Below are 18,905 nucleotides of genomic sequence, written 5' to 3' on the forward strand. Positions count from 1 at the left end.
ATTATAACAACACACATATACATATATATATTTAAATTATTATCCGAAAAATATAGTTAAATATTCATATTTAATAAATAATATTTCTTCGATCTCATTATCAATAATGTATTATAATTCTGCAGAGAAGAAATATTCTGCTTGATTGTCACAGGTAGAAATATAGGTGCACGTCTGCGAATTTAACTGTCTATAAACGTATTATACTTATAATCCTTATACCTATATTAGTGTAAATATCTGTACTAAGCGCTAAGTACGTAACATGCTACACAGTTACACATAGAAATTACCTAACATTATGATACACACAATGGAAAGCTCACGTTATTGCAACCTGTAATTAGGTCTTTACTTCAAAATCAATAAGCAGGATCGGATGACATCTCTTTTTGTTTTTTAGAATGAAGAATTCTAGTAAACTTAAATTGTAATAACAATATTAAATTGCTTATTATTAATAATGCTTATTAAAACTACAATAAATATTATTAAAATGTATATATTGTATTCTTTTAATATTTTGTTTTTGTATATACAGTTATCTATAAATTCGGCCTAAGAAATATAAGAAACTCGTTACAATATTACTTCACTTTTTATTATTAATTATTACCATTAGAATTGCATAAATTAATATAGTCGCGAATACATTATTTCTATTCTTGCGTTTCGGCGCAACAATAATATATAAGTGCAGCCCTTTACTCTACATTAATATTATCCCTGAAACGGAAAGTACTTTAGACTCGTATTTTTTCCCCAACGAGTTGCGATGAACTTTATGTCATAACTTCGACAACAAAAGGGGGTTCTTATTTTCTTCCAATATTGAACATTGTGTCTACCTTGTGTAATTGCAACTTTTCCCCATGAGTCTGATGTGAGTGTATGTACCTGTGTGCGTATGTGACATCGCTTGTCTACCGTCAGTTTTATCGGGGCAGTAGAGCAGTTCAAAGCCTTATAGGTCTCGATATGAATATTATCAATTTTCCAGGATATGCAGGTATTTGCGCCTTACAAACACATAGCGCAAAGATATTAAATCCACTTGAATTTTTATTGTTATTTATACACCACTTTATTTATCGATTTTAATAACATCGACCTTTATTTGCACGTGCGTATGGCAAAGAATCATTTCGAATTACGGCCATTATGGATTAAAAAGGTGCAGGGAATTTTCTCCGCAAATTCTTTTGACAAGTCCTGTTGCAGATCAGCTCGATCTGCTTCCAGATTTCGAGTGGGCAGTTCAACTGAATCGTTTCAGTCTGAAACTCTTAGGTCTTTGGCCAGAGGAAGCCGCCAGTTTACAAGACAGATTGAATTCAAATTTACGACTGTTTGGAGTCTTCATTCTCATCAACGGTGTTTGCACCGTGCCGTCGTTGCACTTACTATTGAAAATTTGGGGTGATATAAATGCGATGATGGACAACTTTGTATTCACCTTACCTTTATTGACGGTATCCGTGAAATTGTTAATTTTGTGGTGGAAACGAGAAGGTGAATAAATATTATATAATAATTATGATTAAATATTACAATCGTATATATTATATATTATGTAGTATATATATAATATATTATAGATGTGCCCCTCCAGTTTTTCTTCTTTATTCTGTCTCTTTTTTGATAACATGAATACTTGTATTAATCTTCATGAAATGATAGATGCAGTTATACTAGCAGTTTTATTTTTTAGAATAAAAGTTTTGTATATTTTTAAGCATTATTATATGTACAAATAAAATCGGTGCTTTTTTCTGAAGAAATTGAGCCTTTTTTAAAAGTGGATTCGCCAGCTGACTGATATATAGAGAAAAGTATCAGAAAATGATGGCGAATACTTAAAAAATGGACACGTTTATTATAGCTTTTGTAATAAAGGCTCAAGTTCTTCAATAAAAAAACCGAAATAATTTTTACATCTAATAATAAAAATTTGAAACTTATTATCTCTCGAATAACTGATTTTTTTCTTTCGAGCATTATCTTCATTGATGACAATGATCGCTCATGACTGGATCAAGTCGAAGTCCAAAGATGAGCGAAACGTTATGATACGTTGCGCGCAAAACGCCCGACTAATTATCACATTCAGCTACATTGTAATCTTTTGCTCGTTAATAATCCTGATCATTTCTACCGCGTTCGGCTATACCGTGACACACGTAACGAATATCACAGACACGAAGAAGCCGCTACCACTGCAGGGATATTACATTTATAATACGTCCGTGAGCCCGCAGTTTGAGCTGACGTTTTTCGGTCAGTGCATTAGCTTGACGATGGTCGCACTTTCTTACACGAGCACCGACAATTTCCTTGGATTGCTCGTCTTTCATATTTGCGGCCAACTAGAGAATCTGACGAGCCGTCTGTACCAAATGCGCGAATCCAAGGACTTTGCTATGGCGCTGAGAGTCAACGTAACAGATCATACACGTCTTATCAGGTTTCGTATTGACAGTTTGCACTATATGCATTCAATTAATGTGTGTATACGTTAATACTCCAATATGTCATTTTACCGTCGTACGTACTATGTTTCGCGATGAAAGAACATTTAGATAAGTTATTCTAAATAAGTTATCAATTACCGAAATTTATGCGGATTTCTTGTGTCATCTCACAAATATTTTATTGTTTGCAATATACATTCTTTCTGCCCGAAACATAGATTCATACCTATGTTTGCGCGTAATGCAAATTGCGCTCGCTATTCTAAGATTTATATTTAATATGAATTGCAAAACGAGTATTTACCTTTCATAATGATTGTAATTAGAAGGGCATGGAAATGGATTAATTGGCAATTAAAAAATTTATTGTGGTGTATTTATTAATGTCTTATGAAATTTTTTTAATTATTTATTTTTAACTTAATTTCGCCTTAGATCTGTTGCAATTATCGAAGATGCTTTTACATTAATGCTGCTATTCTTATTTCTGTACTTCGGAAGTATGGTCTGTACTTATGGATTTCTGGTCGTTACAGTAAGTTAAAGGAGATAATTATTAATGTAATTAATATTTTAATAAATCTAATATATATTATATATACTTACTCATGCATACGCATATACTTATATCGATAGAAAACTTAATTTTATTTTCCTTTTTTATTATCTATGTCATACATCCACATTTAGGTAATCATCGAGGAGAAAAATGTATCTATCAAGAAAACAATCTTTCTGATTATGGTTATTTGTACGGCGTTTACTCATATGTGTGTCTACTGCGCTGTTGGTGAACTATTAATCATAAAAGTAACTTATGTCTTTCTTGTGTCTTTTTCTCCTCTATTATATATTTGCATGAAGACTCTGCTTAGTGGATCTCTATTACTTATTTTACTTACTTACGAGAAATGTCTCTCTTTCTGACATAATAATACATTTTAATATATTCTGACTGATGTTTCACGTAAAGTATGAAGAGGTTTACAATGCGGTGTATGAGTTCGAATGGTATACTCTGGATACGAAGAAGGCAAAGAATTTCATTTTTTTATTAGTTCGTATGAACAAGCCGCTTTATATTACAGCTGGGAAAATGTTACCTATGACAATGGCCACGTTCTGTAGCGTAAGATAATAGTAAACTACTTTAATTTTTCAAACATAAGAATCTTATTTTAAGTGCGGATGTAAACGTGTAGAAATTTTGAAAAAACAATTCCAAATTCTTTTTTTTAATTTGTCATTGCCATATAATGCAATGCTATGCCATTTCGTTAATGTTGGTTTTTTCTTTAATGTTATGTTTCTTGTTTTCTTCTTCTTTTCCTTCCCGAAAATGGAATAGGGTTGCTAATAATTAATATAATCAAATTATTATGTACGATATCAATAGTAAATCTTATTGCATTATATTATATTAGAATACAAATTAGTTACATTAAGTAACTCTCTTGCATAGTATGTATCATATAATGTTTTATTATCACTTTTGTACTTACATTTATATATTTTTAGATATTAAAATCATCGGGTGGATATATATCAGTCTTACTCGCAAATCAAAATTAAGAAAAATCTGATATCTACAGCAACACAAATTTAATAATAATAGAATAAAATGTGTATATTCTTTTTAATAATAAGGTGTGATAAATATTCAGAGAAAAAGATGTTAATCAACATATGTGGCAAACGATAAGAAATTGTAATGAATCGATGTGTATGTGTTTTACCCTCTGTTCTAAGACAATTAATCTGCAATATCTTTTTCCCACTAAGTCTTTTTGTCACTGTTATTGCAGTTAGACTTTTACCAATATTTTAATACAAATTGATTGAATTTCTGAGACCCAAACAAATCTTGTTCTTAGGAATATATAATATATATAATATTGCAGTTATTAAAAACTATATATCAGTGGCACATCCTAATTAAAGTAGAAATCAACTAGAAAACCAATGTACTCCTCATCCTATTATTAAATATTCCTATTATTAATTATATATATATATATATATATATATAACAAAATATATCATAGAATTGCAATAAGGGGAAAGCGCGATAGGCAGAGTGCTCTAGGCATCGCAGTGGCCGTATTACTTCGCAATAAACAGAAACATGCAATGACAGAAAGAACAGCGCGCCATTGACGTTTTTTAATATTTTTAAACAAGCCGCCTAAAGCACTACCAAAGTTGACACGTCTGGTGTCAAATACTCTGTCTATACTAATATAATTAAGAAAACTTCTGTGTTTTATATATCTGTCTTTTATATATTTGTTATATGTTATACTTAACGTTGTGGCTATTACAGCGATGTTTGATAGTAATACCGTACATGACACCAAATTTATAAAATACATGACTGATGAGAATGATAGTCACTTGGTTAAACTATGGAATGATATGGATGTTACCACGTCGGATGACAAATACACACTGGTGATCGTGGTACTTGTTGCATGTTTCTCGTTAACGGTTCGTCTATATTCAGACATACGATTGTACAAGCATGCGATTGTACTTGAGCATAATAAAGAGAAAAGTTTTTAGAAGTTACCATCACGAGCGAAAAAAAGAAAAGTTTTATTCACCTCGCTTACTCCGCAATTTTAGCGAAGGAGTAAATCGATAATGCGGCGCAACAGGGCCGATCTCAGAAGTTATCATCTAGAAAAAAAGTTGCGGAAGTATATCAGTTTAATCTTCTCTTCAAAATATCATCCCACATAAATGCGTAACGGCCAAGTGAGAGATGGTAGAGTGACTAAAACGTTATTAAATATGTTAATTCTTAAATGTGTTTTTAATTCTGTGGCTTTAATTCTCATTAATATATTTTATTTTGTATTAACTTATGTTTCTTTGTGTCATTAAGCATTGAATGTTGCGTTCCGCCGTGAGAATAAATGGATTATTCGAATCCTCGATTTTGCTGCCACAAACATTTCCAAATTTGTCATTTTTCTGTAAAATACATACGACCCTGCATTAACGACATTGATACTTTGTACTTCTATTCGTGAACAAGTTTTCCTATAGCGGCAAGGAAAACTGAAGTACCGGATCGCAAGTGTCGGATACTGCCTCATTGTTTGCATTATTAAAGTATAAATTACCATAAAACAGCATCAAGTTTACCAAGTTTAACAATGCAAACAGGTACTATAAAAGAGAGGAAAGGATATAGACGATATATAAAAGGATATTAGACCAGAAAAAGGCCAATTTCTTACCGCAATCGGTGACATGGACATCTCGAAGCATTCGAATTACTTAGGTGATTGATTTTTCCGAGCATCTACAACATAAGAAACAAATTTATTTTTTTTTTCGCTAATAGCGAACTGTCAATTACACACAAAAATAAAAGGAATTTTCATAATAGTTACATACTTCTTTTATATGTATATACTTTTAAATATAATATAACTAAATTGTCGATATAACAAAGTAATTACTTCAAATTGTATTATATTTTTTTACTAAAGCCATTATTTTGAAATTAATGAATTCAATTAAAATAATTGTCTTGCGTTAACTTAGCTTATAATATAAATTTCTGTAATATCTAAATGTTTAATGTATAAAGTATAAGCTTTGTTATATTTGATTCTCATGAAAGATTTTTATACATAAAATTTAATAAAATACGTTTAATACATGTTTTACTCACTCCTTGCGTACGCGCGCGCGTGTGTGTGTATTTATATAGTTTGATATATTGAGTTGTAACAAGAGTTCGTAATGTTGTTTAATTTGTTTTAATGAAAAAAAGATGACAAAGTTTTTCTCTCTCTCTCTGAAAAGATGGAATCATGAAACTACCATAAAGATAGTAAATATTAGTAGAACAAGACAGCACATATAGTAGTTGAATAAATTTTTTTGTACATATATGTATACATGTGTGTGTGTATCTCAGAGCATGTATAATTCTAAAGGACGGCGCTAATCGAACTTGTGTTATAACCCAATAGTAGTGTATATATGTATAGTTATAGAGTATAGATATAATATGCATAATTTTAAGATTTTAGTTTCTGATCCTATGAAAAAGATATTTCATGTATGCATATCGTTCTATACATCCAAAAATACTATATCATATTATCATCATATCATATCATATAAGTAAAAAATATATAAATTCATCTGTTATTTACATTTAAATAAGGTAAATTATTACATTTATAAAAAAATTAAGTCTAACTTGTATTAATGAAAGAACAGATTATGAATGGGCAGTCGTGTTGAATCGAATTTGCCTCCAAGTGTTCGGCATTTGGCCAGATAATAATGACATTAAACAAAGGAGTTTAATGTTGGATATACGAGTAATTTTTATACTAATAATAATAATCTGCAGCAGCGTTATTCCCACAATACATTCGCTTATCAGAATTTGGGGTGATTTCATGTCTACGATTGATAATTTGCAATATACACTGCCACTTGTCATGTCAATATTAAAGCTTTTTATTATGTGGCAAAAAAAAGAAGGTAAAAATATGCATACATTTTATATTTTTACAATTACATAATTTTAAATAAGAAAACTTATTATTATTAAATTACAGTATATAGATGTTCTCTTGACAAATGTTAACGGCTACATAATTTCTTATTTGCTGGCGTATAACATGAGAAATATCTCTTTTATCATATAACATTATCCTATTTACGTTTCACAGAAATCGCACCAGTTTTGAAAATGGTTAAAGAAGACTGGCTAAAATTTAAGACGGAAGATGAAAGAAATATCATGATAAGACGCGCGCGAATTGCGCGTATAATCACGATTTGCGGATACGTCGTAATGTTTGGCTCGTTTATCTTCGCTGTAGTTTTACCGTTTTTTGGTATTTCGTTGAGGCATATGACAAATATAACCGACCCGGGCAAACTGATGCCGCTTCAATCGTATTACATCTATGACATTAATAATAGCCCGATTTATGAGATAACATACTTCATACAAGGTATCAGTTTAATGTTAGCCGCTACTGTATATAGCAGTACGGACAATTTTTTGGGACTACTTGTTCTCCATGTGTGCGGTCAATTAGAGAACCTCAGAAAGCGATTCCTGCTTCTTGACCAGGATGACTTTAAGAACAGCCTGTCATACAATGTACACGACCATAGACGTCTTATCAAGTTTCGTATATGTATATATTATTAAAAATATAAACAAACTTGTGTATTAATTTAAATTTAATTTAAACATTAAATAAGTTTTGTCACAATTTTATAGTAACGTTGCAAAACACTTTATTTATCTACTATTCATATAAAGTTAGATTTAAAAAACTTAATTTCAAATTATAATATGATTTGAAATAATTCTTTTGCAGATCCATAAAAATTATTGACGATACATTTACTATAATGCTACTTGGATTAATGATTTACTTTGGCCTTCTCTTTGCTCTGTATGGATTTTTATTCGTAACTGTACGTGTATTCTTAATCATTTTAATTTGCGTGATTTCTCCTTGTCCGCAGATAAAATATTACAAGCCATAGAAATCTCACATTGAGAATATTACGTGTTTGTTCTATTACCTATTTCATCTCAATTTACAGGAAATCTGAATATTATTTTGGAACGTATAAAAAAAGATTAATTGAAATCAAATTTCAAAGCTTCAAAAAGTTTTTCATAAAGTCACCTAGACTTTAACTAAATAATATTATTAGTACCTATTATTTAGCATCAGTAGGTGTATATATTTGTTTATTCATTCGCTCTAATATATATTGAATTATTTAGATAATAGTGCAGAGATATGGTCTTTCCTTCCCTCGACTTGCTTTCATCGTCTTAGCCTTCACCAGTACATTCGCACATACCTGCCTTTATTGCATCATAGGTGAAATTCTGGTTATTCAAGTAAGCATGACATTACTTTTTCTGATCATCAATCATTCATATATATATATGTAATGAGCAAAATACAAATTAACCGATAGTCACAAAATTGAAAATGTTCACGATAGTTTTAGATATTTCTTACTTAACACATGCAATGTTTAATCTTAAATTTCTATTTTCAATAATAATTGCTTCAGTTCACACTACAATCGCATTGCCTGGAATAAGTATAATACTACTTCAATTTCTTGCCAAAAAGTATTGCATGACGAAAATATACCTATAATGTATATGATTTAAATATACTTTCATAAGTATTTTATATGGCAACTAATTTAAATAATAAAAGCAATTTATTACTTATCTAACATAAATTTACATAATATACATTTTAATACGATACATTTTATGCTGTTGTTCATCAAGTGCAATGAGTTTTATAAAGCTGCATGCGAATATAAATGGTACGAATTGCAGCCGAAACAAGTACAAAGTTTATTGATAATAATGGTCCACGCTAATAGACCACTATACCTTACTGCAGGAAAACTTTTTCCTATGACAATGTCGACGTTTTGTAACGTAAGATTTGCTATTTTAAAGCAGTTACTAAAAGTAATACAGAATATTTGACAAGTGCATTTTTTCCTTTCGCGTTCTATTCTGTTTTATATATTAATTAATATAAGAATTCAAAACCAATATACAATTTATAATTGCAACGATGAAAGGCCAGACTTAGAGTACATGAAATTATTGATTCTAAAACTATTTATTACATAAATTTGATTATGTAACAAAAGAAAACAAGATGTGTATAGTTATACTATTAATTATAATAATATAATCATATCTCTCTCCCGTTTTTCATAAATACATTAAATATTTTAGATGTTAAAGACGTCAGGAGGTTACATATCATTCTTGTTGGCGCATCGTGAATAAAAACAAAAAATTACAAAAATAGTAATACTTAATATTATTTACAATATTAGAATATTTTCGCTTAGAAAATCTATTATTATTTTTAATCACTGATAATAATAGATATAAAAATAGCTATTTAGATAGAAACTAATACTTTTTGTAATACACTTTTAAATCACATGTAAATCACATTTATCGCAAATTTGATAACACTAATTTGATTCACATTATAAACACAATAAATAAATAAACTCATATTTTTACTTTACATTTTTCTATCTTTCTTATCATTTTTACGCTATTCGTTTAATGAGAAAAAAAATAATTTTTGCAAATTATTCTTTCAGCTCATTAATACGAAACTGAGCACCGATAAACAAAGTCGTCAATAATATAAGACATTAGAAATCGACATAAAACTTCATATATTTAATATACTTAATGTATTGAATATTTTTAAATATTAAAGTGTTATTACGAATACATCTTTTAATAATTATTATAAATTGTTAACCATATACTATACTTCTATATGTTAATATAAAAATTTGAAAGGTTTAATTCTGTCATACGCAAAAGTGAACTTACTGAACTATATTGTCACAAGTGTGTCATTAGTAATCCTTAGGATTTTCATCTTCATGCAATAGTGTCGCCCCTCAAAGTCGCGCCCTAACTCGAAAATAGCTAGTATGAACCGTTAATTGATACATCATATGTGTATAGCTTAGAGTACGTTAACTTCACATGTGTAACATTACAAACTGCAAACTGTTTTGCTGCACTTGTGCAGCTCTAGTGAAACACGAAGGGGAAACGAACACAGATGTGGAAATTCCAAAGTTCTTTTCCAGTTTAAAAAATTTCCATGCTTTTCTGTAACTACTAGTTTCAATAAAGTAGCGGATCAATAACAGCGACATAACAGGATCGGTTTTAAGAAAAGTTCAAATTTATATCTATTGAACGTTAAGTAATTTAATTTAATTTCTTCTTTTTTTATTCGATTATATCTTCTAGCAAATAAGTTGTTTTATTATAATAACACAATTAAAACAGAACATTTCAATTTAGTGATACAAGATAAATCCAATTGTGTAATATTAAAAGATTCTTGGATGTGTGGTGCGGCCCTACATATAAAAGCTTCACAAAAGGTTTTTTGCGACATTTCATCATTTTCAAGCAACTAGTTTTTTAATTGTACAGTAAACGGCTATAAACATCACCCTTCTGAAATGTTCTTGACTAGCTGTTGCATTATTAATACGACGTGTACGCCCCTAAATAGCGACATTATGCTTCAATTTATGATCTCTTGTGATGTGATGACCTAGCATCCTGATGTAAGGAAAAGGGAACTCAGTCCTCTCACAGACGCCAGTATGGATGTTACGAAATATTCAGCATACAAAGGTGCTCATTTTTTTTTAATTAAGACATGTTTAAGTTTGCGGTTTCCCATGTTCTTTATACTCAATTTAATTTTCTTTGTGATTCTAAATTATTTCTATTTAATAACTTCATAAAATTCAGTGACTGTTAACAACATTCACAATATTTTCATTATTTTAACGGAAAGAACGGAAATTCAAGACATATTAAAGAGTTTCACGTTGTGGATAAAATAACTTGATTTAAAAAAATTCTTTTTCATACATAAGAGTATTTATATAAAAGCAGACTACGAATGGGCCATTGAATTAAATCGGCTCAGTTTAACATTATTCGGCGTTTGGCCACAAAACAATGAAGATAAGCAGAAAACATTAATGTCGGACATACGTGTGATCATTATATTAAACATAATGACCTGGACTTGCCTTATTCCAACTTTACATTCATTGCTCAAGATTTACGACGACATAATGTCGACAATCGATAATTTGCAATACACTTTGCCTCTTCTGATGGCGCTACTAAAATTGTCCATTCTTTGGCAAAAAAAATATGGTAATGTTAAATACAACTAAAAATGATATATCATGATTATGACATTAAAAGATTAAATAACTAAAGAAAAATTTTTTTTCTTTTGCTGTTCTATTTCCAAGAATAAACGCGAAATTTAGTAATGCCTGTATAATTTACGATCTACTCATTTCAGACATTCTACCTCTATTGAATATAATTAAAGACGATTGGCTAAAACTAAAGACATCGAAAGAGAGGAACGCTATGATAAAGCAAGCTCGAATCGCACGTATGCTCACGATATATGGTTACTTCATGATGCTCATGTCTGTCACCTTAGCTTTTCTTCTCCCCCTTTTTGGAATTTCAATGAGATATAGGACAAACAGAACGGACCCGAACAACAAATATTTGCCGTTACAAACGTACTACGTCTATGATAAAGACAAGAGTCCGTTTTTCGAAATTACTTACGTTCTCCAGTGTATTTCCTTATCGCTGGCCGGTGGTATATACACCAGCACGGACAGTTTCTTGGGCGTGTTGGTTTTTCACGTGTGTGGTCAGCTGCAAAATCTCAAGGAGCGTGTGATCAATCTCGATAAGTTTTATGATTTCAGACTTGCTCTATCATACAACGTTCGGGATCACATGCGTCTTATCAGGTTATGCATATCTCATATCATCAAATCAACATCAAATGACACTTTTAATTCTTTTTATCTTACATAAAGTAAAGGATTGCAAAATTTCTAAAATGTTTTTTCATACAGTTTTTTTCTTTTTTATTTATTTCGTTTCAATTTTTAGAACTTGTAGCAACAATTTACGGTGGCCTAAATGAACATATCTTTAACTGTTGTTATCACGTAGAAAAATTATTAAAAGAGGCTTCTTTTTTATTGTTGCCTAGATTATACAATTAAACATTAACATATGGTGAAACGAAGAATTATACAATTCTTTTGCGCATTCATAAAAGTAACAAATAAAATCGAATAAGTAATATTATTTGCTATTGATAATTTCGTGATAATTGTTTTGCAGATGTATTAATATCATTGATAATGTGTTTACTATAATGCTGCTAGGAGCACTCCTTTATTTTGGCATATTATTTGCTTTTTATGGTTTTATATTTGGTACTGTAAGTATTCATCAAGAATTTAACTCTGTGTAGTTGTTCACATGCAAACGCAGCAATTTCCTTTATATTTATCGGAATATTTTCTACGGATTATTTAATAAATGTGCCTATACTTGTATTTGCTCATTCGTTCAGATGTTTAGCCAAGGTCGCGAGTTTTCTGTTACACGTTTAACTTTTATCGTGATAATATCTCTCAATACATTTACACATATGTGCCTCTACTGTATTGTAGGTGAAATTTTACTTGCACAAGTAAGTATGCATCTTCCATAATTGAATTATCTCACCATAAATACAAATGTGAATTAAAATAATAATCAAAATGTGTATCACACTCGATAAAGTTTATTGATTTACACGTAATTCATTTCGTAATGCGCTATCACTTTGTCAAGTGCGAAGCAGTTTATGAGGCCGCATATGAGTACAACTGGTACACGTTGGAATCGAAGAAAGCGAGAAACCTATTAATGATAATGATTCGTGCCAACAAGCCATTGTACCTTACTGCCGGAAAATTGTTTCCAATGACTATGGCAATGTTTTGTAACGTAAGATTATGACGTAACATAGCAACTGTTAAACAACTGTTGATGAAACCCTCCCATAGACAAATCCGTAAAAAAACTGAAAAAATTATAAAGGTTTATCTATCTAATTTTGAAATTCATGGAAAGTATTGTATAATAAATAGAAATAAATATTTGTTAGTATTAATATTTTAAGTAACTTTCCGTAATAAGCTGTATCATTATAATAATAGTACATTAATATTAAATTAATATTTTTGGAATTTAATCATATCAGTCACATTGATTTGATTTAGAAACAGACTAAAATGATTATAATAAAAATCATTTAATGTATTTAAAATAATGATTTATGATATATAATTTTAGTACGTATGTTTTTATTATAATTGTCAAATATAAAAGTGACATTATTATTTGATTATGTATTTTCATAATTAATCATGCGATGAAAAGTGTGATACAATAGTGTCATTTGTTCTATAACTTGTTCAACGTTTTTTGAAGGATTATATTTGTTTCAGTTGTTGAAAACATCAGGTGGTTATATATCGGTTTTACTGGCGCATCGGGAATAAAAACCTAAAATCTATAAATCGATATCCATCTATATCTAATTTTGAAACAGATGTGACAATTTATACATTTGTATAATTATTTTTTGCATATATATGTATTATAAATATTATCTTCACTTGAGGGAATCTGTGCACATTATACACTCATTATATGTAATAATTTTCTTGTAACATCTTCTAATACATAACATTGATATTCTTCTTCTTTACGTAGGAGTCATATATTTATCATTAAGTCACTTATATCGTAAATATTATCACTAATAAGCCAAATGACTTAATTAGGATAAAAATTTATATATCTTTTGTTTATTTTTTCTAATAGCGAATTATTATTCGCACACAAAACCAAAAATTTTTTATATTATTTTATATTATTTATACACTTCTTGTATGTATAATTTTAACTGAAATGTAATTCATCATTAAAATAATAATCAGTTTAAAGTTTCAAAATGTGTACTTGTACAGTTATTTTGAAATTAATGTTTATTTAAAATTATTAGATTACGTTACTAGATTAGAAACTTAGCTTGTAATAGAAATGTCTTTGAATCTCTATGCTTGATGTCTGACATGTAAACCTTGTCATAGTTTATTTGATGTTTATAAAATATTTTCATATAAAAAATTAATTTGATTTCTTAATATATTTCTTTTCCTGCGCGCGCGCTATCTCTTTTCCATATCTCTTACCATTTTTACGCTACTAGTGTAACAAAAAATGATATTTTTTAAATTTAAATAGTTTAAAACTCGTTAATACCAAGTTGAGTACTAATAAATAAAATCGTCAATCAAATAAGACAAAACGGTATAAAACGTTGTATATGTAATGCACTTAATGCATTGACTACTGACACATTAAACATTATACATATTATACATCTCAGTATCTCAAATATTACAAACTTTTACCCGTTTACTATATATATGTGCTAACAGAAGAAACGAAAAGGTTTCATTCTGCCATAGCCAAGAGTAATACTTATTGCGATGTACTATCACAAATGTGTCATTAGGAATACTTGGGGAATTCATCTTTGTGCAATAATGTCGTCAAAATATTATCGCACACTATCTTGTGAAGACTAAATACGAGTTGACAATTGCTACGTCATGTATGTGTAGCGTAGCATACGTTTACGCGACTGCATATGTATAACTCTACGAACGTTAAATTTATTTGCCGTAGTTGCACATCACTGATGAAACACGAAAGGGAAACAAAAAAGGGCATGAAATTTTTAAAATTCTTTTTCTACTTTGAAGAACTTCCTTTATGTACAAGTGACATGAGACTGGTAGTTTCAGTAAAGTAGCGGATCAATAACAGCAACAGGATCGGGTTTAGAAAAGTTCAATTTTATATATTCTATTGACCAAATAAGAAACTTAATTAAATTCTTAATTAAAATCTCTTTAAGATTGGTTGAACGTAAAAAACTAACACGAAAGGTTTACCGATTAGATTTATTGAAATCATAAATTTTTTAATAATTGTATCTTTCTTTAATTATATTTTCTAGCAATTAAACAGTCTTCTTATATTAACATTTAAGATGTACGGTATATTTTAGTTTAGTCTTCCAAGATAAATCCAATTGTGTAAGATTAAAAGCGTTTCAGAAATGCAATGCGGCCCTACATGAACAACCTCTACACACTTTTCGCGGCATTTTCGCTTTCGAGTGATTAGTTTTATTATTGTACGGTGGATGGCTATAAGCATTACCCTCTTATAATGTTTTGAACTAGGCGTTGCATAATTAATGTACGAGATATACATCTGTAAAAAGTGCTCTTTTGTGATCTCCAACGATCTACCGTTCTACATGTGATGTTAAAGTATCAGTGCATTCGCAGACGCCAGTATGGACGTTTCAAAGCATTCAGCATACAAAGGTGGCTATCTTGTCCAAATTCGTATAAGTTTGTAGCGCTTTCCACCTCTCTTTTTTCACTTTATTTCCTTGTATATAATTATAAATTCTTCTATTTAGTAACATTTTACACAATTTTGCAAACTTCAAAAACATTTATAATATATGCATTGCTTTAACAGAAATAATGTTCAAATAAAGAGTTACGCTTTCAATGAAATATGTAACTTGAGTTTAATAACATAATATTTAAAATACACATAAAACGCTTATATAAAACAGATTACGAATGGGCCATTGAATTAAATCGGTTCAGTTTAACATTATTCGGCGTCTGGCCTAAGAATAATGAAACTAAACAGAATAAATTAATGTTTGATATACGTGTGATCATTTTCTTAAACTTAATGATCTGGATCTGTCTTATTCCAAGTCTACATTCCTTGCTGAAGATTTATGATGATATAATGTCAACAATCGATAACTTACAATCTACCCTGCCGCTTCTGATAGCAATAATAAAGCTGTTCATCATTTGGCAAAAAAAATATGGTAATACTTCTATCATGAATAAGAGATTAAAAAATTTAATGTTCAAGTAAACATTTTTTTCTGTTCCTGGTTTACTTTCAAGAATAACCCCGGAAGTGAATAGTATAATACGAGATCTCTACTTACAGACGTCTTACCTCTATTGAATATGATCAAGGCTGATTGGCTAAGACCAAAGCCATTGAAAGAAAGGAACGTTATGATAAAGCAAGCGCGAATTGCACGTAATCTCACGATTTTCGGTTATTTTGTAATACAACTAACTACTTTCATCGTTTTATTTCTTCCTATTTTTGACATTTCAATAAGATACAGAAAGAACAAAACGGACACGGACAAATTATTGCCACTGCAATCGTATTATTTATATAATGTAAATAACAGTCCACTTTACGAGGTAACTTTTGTTCTACAAAGCATTAGTTTGATAGCAGCCGGCACAACATACGGCAGTACGGATACTTACATGTGTTCGCTAGTCTTCCACGTATGTGGTCAACTCGAAAATCTCAAAGGACGTATCCGCAATTTGGATAAATGCACCAATTTTGCGGACGCTCTGTCGACTAGTGTGAAGGATCACACGCGTCTCATCAGGTGCCAGCACTTTTCGTAACTTCGAGAATAATAAATACCGGACATTATAAAAATGAACAGAATATTGTTCGTTACACAATAACAAAACTTGTAACAATGACAATATGCTTTTTAATAGCTTCAGTCAATATATGTGTAGATAGATAAAAAAATAAAATCTGTGTTATCTTAAATATACATATTATTTCATAATTTAATGTTAATTATGTAGATTTTATGTGATCGTATAAATTTTAAAAGTGTCATGAATTTTTCTTCATTTTCATAAAATTGAATGTTACTTGTCTTACATTTCTGTGCGAAAAAATAGTGATAAAGTAAATAAAAGAATATATCTACTGATTTTCTTTTTGCTGTTTTCTTCTAGGTCTATTATAGTTATTGATGATACATTTAATTTGATGTTACTTGGATTGCTGGTTTATTGTAGCGTACTTTTTGCTCTATATGGATTCTTATTTGTCTCTGCAAGTATCTTTTTATCTAACTTGCTAATCAAGTACATTAAATCAAGATTACCTTCCTATATTATAGTTGTATCTTATTATACTTTTATTATACTTTTATATTATATTTACTTTTATTTTATCATGAATGTTAATTCAGCCTACTTATTTTCAATTATTATTATTATAGATAATAACAGAAGGTAGCAATCTTTCTATTCCACGACTGTCTTACACCACGTCAGCTTTCTTTATTATCTTCGGATATATGTGTGTTTACTGCATATTAGGAGAATTTTTAGTTATTCAGGTAAGCACTAATAATATATATGTTATGCTGGTTTACAGTTTACTTTATCAACATGTTAATAGTTATCAACAAATTATTATTTATTAACATTATATTAATATATAATACAAATTATAATATTCACGTATGTGATAGATTTACCTGCTTAATATATGTTTTAATATGTTTGCCTGGTATGTTATTTTATTGAAATATTATTCATCAAGTGCGACGGGATTTACGATGCTGTTTGCCAGTACGAATGGTACAATTTAAAGCCCAAACAAGCGAAAAATTTTCTGAACATAATAATGGAAACTAGAAGACCACTGCACCTTACTGCAGGAAAACTCTTCCCTATGACAATAGCTACGTTATGTAACGTAAGTTTGATTATAAATTTTGATTATAACTTGCGGATAATTAATGAAAAAAATTATTTTTATATTTAATTATTATATGATAGAAATGAAGTTCTTCTGCATACAATAGCATTTTACAAATCTTTACAAAAAGAAATATTTTTGTTAAATATACAGCAATTAATTGTTTTTACAATTAATAGTACAAATGGAAAAGTTATTGAACATAATCTACATCGTTGATAAAGCAATTTTGATAATAGTATCTAAACTATTGATATGCACTGATTCACTCAACTGTTAAAATATCTATTACTTCCTGGACTATTACAGATGTTGTTTTCATTGAACTTCAGTAGTTCAAGGGGCTACTAATTTGCAATTCTTGGAAGACATTTTATTTCCAAAGATTCTGATTTTCACTTTAATCTTTTAAATGAACCCACATTTGCAATACATAAAGTTGATTGTAAGGCTAGTACAAAGATATAAAATCTGTGTAAATTTGAACAAATACCTACTCGTTAAAACATTGTTGGTAAGTTCGAACATTTCCCTATGCTGTGCTACCTGCCGGTGCACGAAGTTTTATTTATGTACCAACAAACTGATATAATGTGTAAAAATATATAGGTTTATTTAAAAAATCAAAGAGAGGATCGGAATCTCGAATAACAATAAAAGTTCTACAACACTTGCAATTCAGCAAATTAGTAGTTCCTTCATCCATTGTAATTTAGTATAGTGTATCTCAATGTCTTTAACGATTCAGGAGATAGTAAATGTAATAATACTTAAATTAATCACTCCGTATTATATACGTTATACAATATGTGTGTATATATAAACTCTTTCTGTGTATAACTATATATATATATATATATATATCATGTTTCAGTTATTACGAACTTCCGGCGGCTACATATCAGTTCTTTTGGCACATCATACTTAAATTAAAAATCTCCTGGAACTAAATGTGCTATCGTATTATTAAATAGTATTAATAATAAAATAGTAAAATAAATGATATAGAATTTAAATGAAAGAATAGATGTGGTGTAGGCAGAGACCTCGAAGCCATTTTGATAATTTTAATTTGCGACTTCTCCTTGTCCGCAGACAAAATAGTAATTCATTATATCAAACAGAAATTTTACATTGAGAATATAACATATTTGTTTTATAATCTTATATTTTACCTCAATTTACAATAAATAAATCCATATATTTTTGAACATCAGATATATACGAAATTAATGTAGAACATCTACAGAAATATAAACTGTAAATTAGATTCCAAAGTTTTACAAAGTTTTTTA

At 29.4% G+C, this 18,905-nt stretch overlaps 4 protein-coding genes and 1 long non-coding RNA gene across 7 annotated transcripts; 4 read left to right on the top strand and 1 right to left on the bottom strand.

The window, feature by feature from the left end:
* The first annotated feature begins 529 nt into the window (after positions 1–529).
* LOC105276655 (odorant receptor 43a-like) lies at positions 530–5,058 on the top strand. 3 transcript variants are annotated; one of them, XR_003406755.1, is made up of 8 exons: positions 530–1,009; positions 1,222–1,512; positions 1,996–2,464; positions 2,907–3,006; positions 3,162–3,281; positions 3,445–3,600; positions 3,990–4,194; positions 4,795–5,058. XR_003406755.1 is itself a non-coding variant. In XM_026970982.1 (7 exons), exons 1-7 carry the CDS (start codon positions 892–894, stop codon positions 4,041–4,043), a joined length of 1,308 nt encoding a protein of 435 aa, XP_026826783.1. In that variant the 5' UTR covers positions 530–891; the 3' UTR covers positions 4,044–4,425. The 3 variants fall into 3 exon arrangements, 2 of the variants coding, with proteins under 2 accessions (XP_026826783.1, XP_011332748.1); XM_026970982.1 differs by lacking the exon at positions 4,795–5,058 and having other exon boundaries at positions 3,990–4,425; XM_011334446.3 differs by lacking the exon at positions 4,795–5,058 and having other exon boundaries at positions 1,243–1,512; positions 3,990–4,425.
* On the bottom strand, positions 3,677–5,326 carry LOC113562247. Its single transcript, XR_003406769.1, has 2 exons — positions 5,075–5,326; positions 3,677–4,057 (listed from the first exon to the last, which is right to left on the bottom strand). It is a non-coding gene; the product is annotated as an uncharacterized LOC113562247 (long non-coding RNA).
* A 1-nt stretch (position 5,327) lies between these two features.
* LOC105276656 lies at positions 5,328–18,601 on the top strand. The gene is given in 15 exon segments (XM_026971064.1): positions 5,328–5,760; positions 6,714–6,983; positions 7,175–7,640; positions 7,838–7,937; positions 8,257–8,376; positions 8,785–8,940; positions 9,250–9,327; positions 10,623–10,701; positions 10,969–11,238; positions 11,393–11,864; positions 12,247–12,346; positions 12,482–12,601; positions 12,745–12,900; positions 13,404–16,489; positions 16,857–18,601. Coding segments are annotated over 14 exon segments (2,472 nt in total). The 5' UTR covers positions 5,328–5,729; the 3' UTR covers positions 13,458–16,489; positions 16,857–18,601.
* On the top strand, positions 15,698–16,700 carry LOC109610805. The gene is made up of 2 exons (XM_020030800.2): positions 15,698–15,892; positions 16,021–16,700. The coding sequence occupies exons 1-2, from the start codon at positions 15,712–15,714 to the stop codon at positions 16,506–16,508; spliced, it is 669 nt and encodes a 222-aa protein (XP_019886359.1). The 5' UTR covers positions 15,698–15,711; the 3' UTR covers positions 16,509–16,700.
* Positions 16,937–18,878, top strand: LOC113562257 (putative odorant receptor 83c). The gene is made up of 4 exons (XM_026971065.1): positions 16,937–16,960; positions 17,126–17,245; positions 17,452–17,607; positions 18,485–18,878. The coding sequence occupies exons 1-4, from the start codon at positions 16,937–16,939 to the stop codon at positions 18,536–18,538; spliced, it is 354 nt and encodes a 117-aa protein (XP_026826866.1). The 3' UTR covers positions 18,539–18,878.
* The last annotated feature ends 27 nt before the right edge of the window (positions 18,879–18,905 follow it).

The sequence above is a fragment of the Ooceraea biroi genome, chromosome 7 (assembly GCF_003672135.1).
Source record: "Ooceraea biroi isolate clonal line C1 chromosome 7, Obir_v5.4, whole genome shotgun sequence".
Taxonomy (NCBI): domain Eukaryota; kingdom Metazoa; phylum Arthropoda; class Insecta; order Hymenoptera; family Formicidae; genus Ooceraea; species Ooceraea biroi.

Bases quoted from the DNA above. Each gene is read 5' to 3' on its own strand.
- LOC105276655 (XM_026970982.1), top strand. From the start codon at position 892: ATGTACCTGTGTGCGTATGTGACATCGCTTGTCTACCGTCAGTTTTAT. The intron at 1,513-1,995 runs GTGAATAAATAT...TTTTCTTTCGAG, and splicing joins TTTGTGGTGGAAACGAGAAG to CATTATCTTCATTGATGACA. The intron at 3,601-3,989 runs GTAAGATAATAG...ATATATTTTTAG, and splicing joins CAATGGCCACGTTCTGTAGC to ATATTAAAATCATCGGGTGG.
- LOC113562257 (XM_026971065.1), top strand. From the start codon at position 16,937: ATGGATTCTTATTTGTCTCTGCAA. The intron at 16,961-17,125 runs GTATCTTTTTAT...TTATTATTATAG, and splicing joins ATTCTTATTTGTCTCTGCAA to ATAATAACAGAAGGTAGCAA. The intron at 17,246-17,451 runs GTAAGCACTAAT...TTATTCATCAAG, and splicing joins GAGAATTTTTAGTTATTCAG to TGCGACGGGATTTACGATGC.
- LOC109610805 (XM_020030800.2), top strand. From the start codon at position 15,712: ATGTTTGATATACGTGTGATCATTTTCTTAAACTTAATGATCTGGATC. The intron at 15,893-16,020 runs GTAATACTTCTA...CTCTACTTACAG, and splicing joins CATTTGGCAAAAAAAATATG to ACGTCTTACCTCTATTGAAT.